The sequence below is a fragment of the Primulina huaijiensis genome, unplaced genomic scaffold (genome assembly GCF_012295235.1).
Source record: "Primulina huaijiensis isolate GDHJ02 unplaced genomic scaffold, ASM1229523v2 scaffold33841, whole genome shotgun sequence".
NCBI lineage: Eukaryota > Viridiplantae > Streptophyta > Magnoliopsida > Lamiales > Gesneriaceae > Primulina > Primulina huaijiensis.
This window is the reverse complement of record NW_027357903.1, coordinates 30,872-42,618: the sequence shown is the minus strand read 5'-3', so window position 1 is coordinate 42,618 and position 11,747 is coordinate 30,872. Positions and strand designations below refer to the sequence as shown.

Genomic DNA, 11,747 nt, shown 5'->3' with positions numbered 1-11,747 from the left:
TATATAATAAATTGTAATGAACACAATATATAGAACAAAATAAACTGAAACAAATTTTTTTAAAAAAATTATATATTCAAACACCACGTATAAAGCATAATAACCTGAAAATCAATAAAATTATAGATTTTATCAATGTATAAATCATAATCTACATAAGCGAAGCATACTAAAGACAAATAATTATCAATTTAAAATCACTTTGACTAACTCATAAAAACAATATTAAAACAAATGAAATAGTAATATTGATATTTAATTTAACCTCCTAAAGAATTTTTTTACTTTTTATTATTACAATTATATATCATGGATAATAAATTTTATATATCGATCTTTCGTAGACTAACATTGATGACTATTAATTTCTTGTTAAATAAGCTTTAAAATAATAAATAAATCAACATATGTAAAGAAATGTACATTCAAATAAGATTATATGGTAAATATCAAATACACTCATATAATAATTATTAAATATAAATTTTAAACTATTGATATGATTTTCACCATTAAAATTTGAAAATATAACAAAATAAATAAACTTTCATAAAAATGTTATTTTTGTATTTATTGAATTAATTAGTTAGATTTCAAAATAATTAAATAAAGATATTAAATATCATAAGTAAAAATTCTGATACTTTAACAAATTCTAATCAAAGATCATTATAATTATATTTATCATAAGGATTATATCATATATTGTTTTTACAGTAGAAATAACTTAGAGAGTTTTTTTATTGCTCATTAAATCTATTTTCATGAATTACATATTCAAAGTTTTGATTGATGATTGATTTTACAAGCAATACATATAATTTTTTAGTTATACAATTTAATAAAATAATAATGCATATAACATATATATTTGTTATAGATAATTATTTTTAATATTTTTTTGAAATCGTACTATCTTTTAAAATCAAAATTAAACTCTTTACTTTCAATTCTTTGTTAAAAAAACCCATTAAATATGTTAGTTATTCTACTATTGCATATATAGTTATAAATTTTTGCATATATAGTTATAAATTTTTCATATATCTTTTTGTGATACTATAATTTATTATTTAATTAGAAATTGCACTAAAAATATAATTACAAAATTACAATAAAATCATTGGAAAAAAAATGTAAAGTAGAGAGAAAATTAAAAGGATAAAACATTTAAATGTAGTATAAAGATGAGTTATTTGATAAAATTAATATAAGAGTTACATGATATACTTGAAGTGTGTATAGAAAGTTAATTTTGTCATTGCACAATTGAAAAACAATGTCCTTTATTCACATTTTTATAGGTATAAATAAATAAATAATAATATAGATATAGATAGGCATATAGATATAAATATTTTTTCTTTTCCTCTTTAACCTTTCAAAGCATGACATTTTGATGAGAATCACTGCTCATTATCGTCGTCATATAATATTGATATTAGGAACATAAACTATAACTTACAGAAAATCATTTTGTCCAGAAACTAAATACATCACTATCTTGGAATCACGTGGGTACGGAATACTCACGAAATCCAGATTCTTCCATTCAAGTTGGACAACCTAATATCCACACTATTTAAGTACTAGTCCTCCGGCATCTGCTTAGACTGCATATTCTCTGATAAAATTTCATTTAGCAAGTTATTTTTGCAACTCTGAAGGAAGAAATGGTCCACTCCAGCGCTGATTCCTTTTTTCTTTTCTGTTTTGCACTCATGTTCTTCACCATGATTAAGATGTTCATTTACATTTTTGTCTATCATATCGATTTGTAGGATAAAGGGCAATCATTCAACATGTGGGAAGGCTACGCAGATTGGAAAAATAGACCAGCTCTCAAAGACCATCACGGTGGTGTGCCTGCAGCCACTTTTGTCTTGGGTAGCGTGTCTCTGATTCAATAATAGTTTCAACTCGCTGTATCATATATAAATCTTTATCGTGTATGAATACAATAGTTTTTATTCTTTGAACTTCCTATGTTAAACTTTTAGTTGCAGAAGTCTTGGAGAATCTAGCATACCTTGCTAATGCAAGCAACTTGGTACTTTATCTGTCAAAGTTCATGCATTTTTCTCCATCAGCTTCAGCAAACATCGTTACCAACTTCATGGGCACTGCTTTCCTCCTTGCTCTCCTAGGCGGCTTCTTATCTGACTCCTACTTCACCACCTACTCGATCTATCTAATAAGTGCAACAACAGAATTTCTGGTAATGTTTGGCCAACCTTCAAAACGATAATGACTATGTATTCATGGGATTTCAATTTTACAACTATTCATTTGCTCAATAAACAGTCGGCCAATATTATTTGGAAATCGTAAATCGAACACTCCAAAGCTAAATAATTACCCTGTATTCATCACACTGGCAAGGTGAAAATTAGTACCGACTACTGAGTTTCACAGATGAGGGAAAGATGCATACATAGCTAAAACAGGTTTTAATAATTATTTAGGTAATAACATGCTCATGCTAAATACAAGACGCCAATGACAGCTTCTGTATTTTTAGGGGGTTTACTTGAAGAACAGAGTCCCGAGAAGGGTCAAAGCTAAAATTTGCCAAAAATAATATTTGGTCGTAAAGATTCAGCAAACTAGAAGCAAGAAGAACCATATGTTGAATTTAATGAGAAAGGAGTGTATCATACCTCTGGGTGGTCACCAGATTTTGCATAATTGATGCCTAACAACACATAATAATTTAATTGATAATCATGCACGTGACTTGTTATGCAAACAATTTTATGGAATGCAAAGGTATGACCCACTAAAATGGTACCATTTGCTCTTACTAATTCTCAAAACAGTATGTAATCTGTTCGAGGTATCAGATTAAACTTTAAATGACTGGATGTCAAGACTCGAGGAGAAAGGTTTTTCATTTGCTAACCCACAATAACAAGAATTACATTCCCCTAGTTTGAAGTTGGGTAGCCAAGAAAGCAACATAATGTTTCACTATTGTGTACTTTACTAGACACATAAGTGTTATAAAGCATATGATTTGTCTGACACCAGGTGATTATGGCGCAGGGTCTGTTGATACTCACTGTGCAAGCTCACACACCTTCACTGAAACCACCAGTTTCCGCCTCAGTTAACAGAAATGCTTCAAGGGAGGAAGTTAACAGTGGGAATGCAGCAATGTTATTTATAGGCCTCTATTTGGTAGCGCTAGGTGTTGGAGGAATAAAAGGTTCACTTCCTTCACACGGTGCGGAGCAATTTGATGAGCACACTTCACAAGGAAGGAAGCAGAGATCAACATTCTTCAATAACTATGTGTTCTGTCTCTCTTGTGGAGCATTAATAGCAGTAACATTTGTGGTGTGGGTTGAAGATAATAAAGGTTGGCAGTGGGGACTCGGAATAGCAACCACAGCAATCTTGATCTCCATACCAATTTTCCTCCTTGGCTCTTCTAAATACAGGATCAAAATTCCCATAGGAAGCCCAATTACAACCATATTGAAGGTATGTTTAATAAGTGGCTAATAGCTTTAGAATCTCTGAGAAGTTGGAAAGGTTAAACTATTTCATTTATGAATAGGTAATAATAGCTGCATTATACAAGTTTTGGATTTCAAGGAAAACAAACAGTGCCACCGAAAATGCAAGCCCAACCTCATCGAATACAAAGGTGGACATTGACAATGAAAAAAAGGTTACCAGAGATCTCAATTTCCTTAACAAAGCATTAGAGGCCACACCAACCTCACCATGGCTTCGCTGCACAGTAAAACAAGTAGAAGAAGTGAAATCTGTCCTTAAGATTCTTCCCATATTCATGTCAACCATTATGCTTAACTGCTGCCTCGCTCAGCTTTCTACCTTCTCCATACAACAAGCAGCCACCATGAACACTAAAGTCGGATCTTTAAGAATTCCACCAGCCTCTCTTCCGGTATTTCCCATCCTTTTCATAATGATATTAGCACCATTCTACAACCACATTATCACACCATTTTCAAAGAAACTGACCAACACCGAAACGGGAGTCACACATCTACAACGAATTGGAATCGGGCTAGTTCTCTCTATCATAGCCATGGCAGTAGCTGCTTTGGTTGAAACAAAAAGGAAGCAGGTTGCATTACAATCAGGCCTAACAGACTCAACCCAACCTTTACCACTTACATGCCTCTGGGTGGCTCTGCAATACCTCTTTCTCGGTTCAGCTGATCTTTTTAGCTTGGCTGGCATGATGGATTTTTTCTTCACAGAAGCCCCATATAGCATGAGATCATTGGCAACATCTCTATCATGGGCCTCACTAGCAATGGGTTACTATCTCAGTTCGGTACTAGTACGCTTGGTCAACTCCATCTCTGGAGCATTTCGTCCAACCCCTTGGCTCTACGGGACTAATTTAAACCATTATCAGCTGGACAAATTTTACTGGTTCATGTGCATATTAAGTGTATTGAACTTCTTGCATTATCTCTTCTGGGCAAGAAAATACACACACACAACATCACAAATTGATGATCGAGAGGAGATTGAAATGCAGAATGCGTCACCCGATGTTTAAACATGTTGTGAAATTGTACCTTTCTATGATAATGGATTAGAGAACTACGGAAAATATAGCTGGCTAGCCATCATGGGATTTATTATCTTGATATTATGGATAAACATTTTCAGCTCAACTTTTCTCGAATAATGAACTAAAGTTATGATAGTGTCTGCTACTGTAACCTCTTATAATTATAATTATGTTTTGAAAATATCATTGAGATAAATTTATATATTTAATATATAAATAAAACTTATATATGTACTATATATAAAGGTCCAAACCCTTAGTAGTCCGAATTTGTGACACCGATTAGTTTTTACGAAAATATCATATTCATTTGGATAAGTAATGTTTTTCATATAATTTACTCAAAATTACAATATCTAATCCACTAGGTACTGTTTGGTTCAAGTACTTGTAAGTACTAATATAAATAGTCTTATCATATCACTTGTTTTGTACAAGTATTATTTATCTCGATCAATCAAATTATTAATTATTTATTTCACATCAATCAAATTCGTAATAATTTATCTCACATCAATCAAATCAATAATATAAAATTACGATATTACCCTTAATAAATAATATTATTAATATTCTATTAATATTTTCAACGATGACAAAATGATAATATCGTATTATCTCAAATTTAATCAATCAAATCAATTAAATCAAACACTATATTAACTATCATTTTCTATTTATTTTATTATTACAAAATATTACTTATTTCCATACTATATATCTCATACCATGAACCAAACGGCACCTTTAAAAATTCATTTACAAATAATATATTTAATATAATTTCATTATCTTTATCCAAATAATAATTAAAAACCATAGTAAAATTTTAAAAATCAACTCAATCCATTAATAATCACGATCATTATTAATATATATGATAATAATCATTACTTTACATACGTAGCACGTGTGCGTCATACGTTAATGTAAGATAAATTATAAGTAGTGAGAATGAAGAAATATACGATGAATATTTAAAATTTTCTATATATGAATAATGTATTTCCAAATGTATACAATGGGTGGTATTAGAACATGATTTGAATTTTAATAATTTTAAAAATACAATATATATAATCAATCTTTGATTTTTATAAACATAATATTATTTTTATCAACATATGTATTTATTCAATTATTCAAATACTCCATTACTTATAGCTCATCTTTTATCAATATTTTTAATTTTGGGATATGATGAGATCTCAGGTTCAAAACTAAATCCTCCCACTAAAAAAATTATACAAATTGATTTTAAAATTTTCATGCATAAATATGTTTTGGCACTAAGATAAAGATTCTTTGTTTATCCAGCTCTATGTTTCTCCCCTTTTGTCGGACATGTTTGAATTTAAATTGTGTAATTTAATTTAATTGAAGATAATATTTACCGGTATAATAATCTGAAAAAAAAATTTAAAATGATATTTGTAAGAGTAATCCCAAAAAATTTCAAAAATCTTATATGACCAACACCAAAATGAGATGATAATATCGTCAAACAATCTTTATTTAAATCAATAAATCTTTATCAAACAATTTTTAAATCAACAAATTGATCCCCGGGTATATTTTTTTATATTTACTTCTATAAAAAAATATTTAGTTTTTCTTCTTCTTTTTTTTTTTATGGAGGGAACCACAAGCACTAGACTTCTGCCTGATCATCTTCTTCCAAGCTCATAGAAAATATGTTCAAATTCTTCATTTTTGCTCTTATAACTTCATTGATCGTTACGGCTTCATCAGCTCGTTCTGCGATATTTAGCGTTGTCGATTATGGCGCCATTGGCGACGGACATGCCGATGATACTAAGGTGAGAAATAGTTCATATTTTGATGCGAATCCAATTATCTGCATGTAAAAATATAACAGAGTACGCATATTGTGGTTTGTGTAGAAAAAGTAAAAATATTTTGATGTTTTAAAATAATTTTTAAAATTTAAAATGGTTTGTATTTAAAAATTTTCAATGTTTTATAATAATTTTTAGGATTTTCAAGAGTGATACTCTAGTCTTATATGCATGATTCTCTCGAGCCGACATGTCGGTCGATCTTAAGCTTTCTGATGCGACTCGGCCGGGCTCGTGAAAACGACTAAATAATCGAGTGCATGTTTTGTTTCCCGTCTTGCAAGGCGTTCGCAAAGGCGTGGGAAGCGACTTGTGGATCTTCATCTTCTTCACCAACGATGCATGTTCGTCGGGGCAAGGCATTCTTGATTCACCCCATATCATTTAGTGGCCCTTGCAAATCTAAAGGAGTCAATATAGAGGTCTTATTCAAGAAACTTACAACCCTAATCAATAAAACTTAATATAATTTATTTATTCATTTATTTTAATTTGAAGATCGACGGGAACGTGATTGCGTCGAGTGAACCTTCGGAGTGGAGATGTGGTGGTGACGGTTGTGAGAGATGGATCCATATAGAGAGCGTCGAAGGGCTAAGGGTGGGAGGTCATGGCATGATCGATGGTCGTGGAAGAAAATGGTGGCAAGCAGTTGTAAGTCTCAAATAAACCATGTTTTTTTTTAACTTAATTATTTACTACGATTATATATTTTTAACATTAAATTTTAATATGAAATATAATTTTATGTGCAAAGTATTTTAATGTAAAATATAATCATGGTGGTGTAATTTTTTATGTATCTTATTTTGTGATTTATGTTTCTTTTTGCTGTATTATGGAGACAAAAAATTAGTTATTAGATGCATATGTTATTTAATAAATAAATATAGTATAGTATAGAAATATTATATAAGCTAGATAAAAACCTTGTAGGTTTTAGAAGATTGGTGTTATCTCATGATCTCTCGCAATTATAAATCAAACAAAATCAAGTGAACCGCAAATAAAGTAAACTTATCACAATAATATTTTGTAAGACGGTTTCACGGGTTTTTTGATATAGATATTCTATTTAGATCACTCATAAAAAAATATTATTTTTATGTTAAATATATTACTTTTTATTTGAAACCGTCTCATAAGAAATCTGCTCTTTTTAGTTTTGTTAATGGTGAATTTACATTTATAGTCGTGTAACTTATATGTTTTTTTTTATCATGTTATGATGAATTTTCATTTTTAGTCATGTAATTTGTATATTTTTTTCCATTTTCCGTCATTTAACTTGTTTTTTTTTTTTGTCTTTTTTGACCCGAAGACTATAGATTCGAGTAAAAAAAGGACAAAAAAAAATTTACAAGTTATATGATTAAAAATGAAAATTCATCGTATCCGACCAAAAATGAAAAAGAAATGGAAGTTACATGACTAAAAAAAACTAATTAATTGTTAACATGACAAAAAGTGAAAAATGCAAATCACAGTACCAAAATATAATTTTTCCAAATTAGTATAATCGAATTGGAAAAAGAGTGATGTTATATGTACATCAATATTTGTACATCGATTTATATAATACAAAAAATTCAATACAAAAATTCAATTTATCAAAATATCACCATACATTAAATACAAAATCTCATGATATAATAACAAAATATCACGATACAATGATTATAGATATTTTAGCGATATAGTGATTGTAATATTAGCATTGTTATTGGGGAAAAAAATCATATGAATGCAAGTCAAATACGCTGAGATGTAGTTCATTACTAATGTTTCAAATGAATTTTTTTAGCATGTAGTTTATAACATAAATAAATCCATATGGTTTTAGTAAAACACACTAGTGAAACGTAAGATTGTGGTGAAAAATAATAAATTTTAAATGAAATTTGTGGTTAGACTTTCTGACACAAATTAATTTTTACAAAATACTCATATATCAATTTAGGAAAAAAGTCTTTTCTTATTTAATAAAAAAATAGTATGAAAATCTATTTTTGATAGTCATGGATTAAACCGCACTTATTAATGAGTAGGTCTCTTGTGAGACAGTGTCACGAATCTTTATCTGTGAAATGGGTCAACCCTACTGATATTCACAATAAAAAGTAATACTCTTAGCATAAAAAGTAATACTTTATCATGGATTACCCAAATAAGATATCTGTATCACAAAATACGACCCGTGAGGTCGTCTTACACAAGTTTTTGCCTATATTAATTTGTATCACATTTGGAGGTACTAATTTTATAGCTTCAATTTTGTCTATTTTTTTCTCAGAAACAAGGCAACCGACACCAAGGGAGACCAACGGTAAGCGATCGTTTCTTTCGACACAACCTCGGCAGGCTGGCGCGGAGTCCTGAACATGAAGTCCATCAAAATACAACCCTTGATTTAAATCCACCCCGGCTCTCTGATCAGAACACCATTTCTAATTAATTGGCAGGCTTTCGAGATCGCGAAATCTAACAACGTTTCGTTAGGAGGAGGTCTGAGGTTCAAAAATAGTCCTCGGATGCAAGTTGTCCTCAATCATTTAAATTCAGTTCACGTCTCAAATATAATCGTAGAAGCTCCTGAGGATAGCCCAAACACCGATGGTATTCATGTTTCAGGGTGCACTGATGTTTTTATTGATCGCAGCATCGTTGGGACGGGTAATCTTTACTTCTATGCTTGATAATTTTCATGACAGTCGGGTCTTCTGGTTTAAAATGAGCATGAAATATAGGTGATGATTGCATCTCAATCGTTGATGGATCGTCGTTTATCACGATTAGCAACATAATTTGTGGACCGGGGCATGGAATAAGGTATCCTCTCTGGCATTTTCTTGGTAAGTACAAGTGTTTGAGTTTGATTGTTGCTGCAGCATTGGAAGCCTAGGGAAACATGGAGCAAATGGCAGAGTTGAGAACATCAAAGTTAGGGATGTTGTGTTCATAGGAACTCAGAATGGTGCCAGAATAAAGACATGGCAGGTAATACAACTCGTAATAGCAGAACCATTACACACAAGGGTCCACCGATACGAGAGGCGCAACACTAACCTCGTCGTTTTTGGTTGTTATTTACACCAGGGTGGCAAGGGTTATGCAAGAAACATCCTCTTTGAGAGAATACTGTCCCACGAATCACGCAATACGATAGTAATCGATCAATTCTACTGCGATCACGAGCAATGTGGAATCAGTGTAACTACTTTTCCTCACCAAATCACAAGATCATAAACTTCCCAGCCATATTGGCGAATTCAAAATCACGATTTTTGGTCCTTTTGCAGGATTTGGCAGTTCAAATTAGCAATGTGACTTATAGGCAAGTTCTTGGGACCTCAAAGGGAGAGGCGGCAGTGAAATTAGACTGCAGCAAGGCGGTTCCTTGCAAAGATATTGTCGTTGAAGACATAGAATTGGTCTCAACTGATGATGACAAGAAGGCGACTTTTGAATGCAATAATGTGTATGGAAGAGCTCAAGGAAGAAGAGTTCCCTACAATCCTTGCTTGAATTTGAAGTAGATTACATACATTTAATTAGATAATTATGTTATTTAGTGGACAGCAAAAATAGTGTGTTTTCGTGGAGAAAACTCAAAAGATGTATCGAAATTGATTCTCAAACTCGAGATCTCGGATAGAAAGAGATAGTTTTTAACTATACAAAATCATAAAATTTACAATACAAAGTGTCAAAATTACATAAAAATGTCATCCAAAAAATACAAAAGAGAACAACTGGAAAAATAAAAAAGGCCACACAAAAACAAACCTCAACCCAAGTTTATGCACTCCGACCTTACATACATTTATTTTGAATTGAATATATTCAATTAACATATATGAAAGATATGAATCAGCGTGGAATAGATTCGTTTCAAGGCATCGTGAGGCCAAACTTGTCGTAAAGGCTTTGAATATGATTGAGAATTGCTAAGGTGTTGCTCATGTATTCCTGCGACTTGTGCACCCTCGTCTTCAGTTCATCCACTGCCGTCGATCCCGTCTCCTCGAGGCCGTCGATACATGTCTCCTGATTGGTCATGGCTGCACTGACCCACGTCTGGATATCGCTTATCTTCATCTCGGTCAATGCTTTCTCCCCGGGGTTGACCCTCATCAAATCCGCCGACTTTTCGAGTTGACTAGCCGCGTCGGAGAACAAATCGGTGCAATCCTTCAGAGCCGGCGAGTTTTTGATTAAATCCTGGGGCAGAGAAGAGAGATTCGAGACCTCATGTATAGCAACTTGGAGAGAAAGGTTGAAGAAGTGTAAAGGGCTGTTGTTGATCGGTGGGGTATTGAGTGGGGAAATGGAGGAGAAGCATGAATCTGGGTGCAGCGTGACTGAACAAACTGTTTTGAGCGCCTCGGCGGAGTTGGAGGCCAGCGGGGTTGTCGTCTCCGATTCTTCGGATTCAGTCGTGGATTTGTGGACCAGAGCGCCGATGAGTGAAGCGACGGCGATGGTGAGGAAAATCGCGGAGGAGATGTATATGATTTTGAGACGGCGATTGCTGATCCATTTGTTGTTTTTTTGGGACGAATTTGGGTCTTCTTCCGATGGAATTACTTTGCCGTAGCCTTTGATGAAATTGATGGATTCCATTGGATGCTAGGGTTTGAGTGCTACGTGTTGAAATGGAGATGGAGAAGGGAGTTAAGAAAACAAGGGGGGATATGAGAAATCAACGTAAGACTGTTTAACACGGGAAGGTAAAAGGTTATTACTTATCTGTCGCGGAGTGCGTGTATTCTTCAAAATGTATGAAAAGGTTAGTCGAGCTAATGTTATATCGAAAATATTTTTTCTCTTATTTTAATATATTTATATCATGAATTTCTCATATTTTTTTGAAAATTAACATTTAGTCGAGCTAATGTTATATCGGAAGTGTTTTTTTCTCTTATTCTAATATATTTAGATCATGAATTTTTCATATTTTTATGAAAATTAACATATAAATTGATAGATTCGTATAATCCAACTACCAACGCTACAACAATGTAATAATATGGTTTTGAACCACATAGACAACCAAAAACTAACCTACCTCACATTTACCCCAACCATAGTTAATTTGAGGGAAACCCAAAAATTTAAAATCATAAAAAATCAGTTCACGGTCGGTTCGATTTTCGATTTTTTCAGTTTTCGGTTTTACAAATATATAATCCAATATCCGAATCATTTTTTTCAGTTCGGTTATTTCGATCGATTATTTCGGTTTTGATACAATTATTTAAATTAATAAAATAAATATATTGTAAAATATAATATGTTATCTTTTTACCTGATTTCTTAGTAAAACATTT

General features: G+C 32.1%; 3 protein-coding genes across 4 annotated transcripts; 2 read left to right on the top strand and 1 right to left on the bottom strand.

The window, feature by feature from the left end:
* Window positions 1-1,481: 1,481 nt before the first annotated feature.
* On the top strand, window positions 1,482-4,690 carry LOC140968231 (protein NRT1/ PTR FAMILY 4.6-like). Of its 2 annotated transcripts, none has more exons than XM_073429132.1 (5): window positions 1,482-1,676; window positions 1,782-1,887; window positions 2,007-2,218; window positions 3,046-3,486; window positions 3,563-4,690. In XM_073429132.1, the coding sequence occupies exons 1-5, from the start codon at window positions 1,674-1,676 to the stop codon at window positions 4,541-4,543; spliced, it is 1,743 nt and encodes a 580-aa protein (XP_073285233.1). In that variant the 5' UTR covers window positions 1,482-1,673; the 3' UTR covers window positions 4,544-4,690. The 2 variants fall into 2 exon arrangements, with proteins under 2 accessions (XP_073285233.1, XP_073285232.1); XM_073429131.1 differs by having other exon boundaries at window positions 1,484-1,676; window positions 2,001-2,218.
* A 1,523-nt stretch (window positions 4,691-6,213) lies between these two features.
* LOC140968229 (polygalacturonase-like) lies at window positions 6,214-10,268 on the top strand. The gene is made up of 9 exons (XM_073429129.1): window positions 6,214-6,378; window positions 6,702-6,839; window positions 6,916-7,071; window positions 8,711-8,743; window positions 8,880-9,090; window positions 9,165-9,246; window positions 9,306-9,414; window positions 9,514-9,627; window positions 9,717-10,268. Exons 1-9 carry the CDS (start codon window positions 6,253-6,255, stop codon window positions 9,951-9,953), a joined length of 1,206 nt encoding a protein of 401 aa, XP_073285230.1. The 5' UTR covers window positions 6,214-6,252; the 3' UTR covers window positions 9,954-10,268.
* On the bottom strand, window positions 10,044-11,134 carry LOC140968230 (pectinesterase 3-like). Its single transcript, XM_073429130.1, has one exon. The coding sequence runs from the start codon at window positions 11,038-11,040 to the stop codon at window positions 10,309-10,311; it is 732 nt and encodes a 243-aa protein (XP_073285231.1). The 5' UTR covers window positions 11,041-11,134; the 3' UTR covers window positions 10,044-10,308.
* Between the last annotated feature and the right edge of the window lie 613 nt (window positions 11,135-11,747).

Excerpts from the sequence above, each read along its gene's own strand:
- LOC140968231 (XM_073429131.1), top strand. Across the intron at positions 1,888-2,000 it reads TGCAGCCACTTTTGTCTTGG|TTGCAGAAGTCTTGGAGAAT; the intron begins GTAGCGTGTCTC and ends TTAAACTTTTAG. Across the intron at positions 3,487-3,562 it reads CAATTACAACCATATTGAAG|GTAATAATAGCTGCATTATA; the intron begins GTATGTTTAATA and ends ATTTATGAATAG.
- LOC140968229 (XM_073429129.1), top strand. The coding sequence starts at position 6,253 with ATGTTCAAATTCTTCATTTTTGCTCTTATAACTTCATTGATCGTTACG. Across the intron at positions 6,840-6,915 it reads CTAAAGGAGTCAATATAGAG|ATCGACGGGAACGTGATTGC; the intron begins GTCTTATTCAAG and ends TTTAATTTGAAG. Across the intron at positions 7,072-8,710 it reads GAAAATGGTGGCAAGCAGTT|AAACAAGGCAACCGACACCA; the intron begins GTAAGTCTCAAA and ends TTTTTTTCTCAG.
- LOC140968230 (XM_073429130.1), bottom strand. The coding sequence starts at position 11,040 with ATGGAATCCATCAATTTCATCAAAGGCTACGGCAAAGTAATTCCATCG.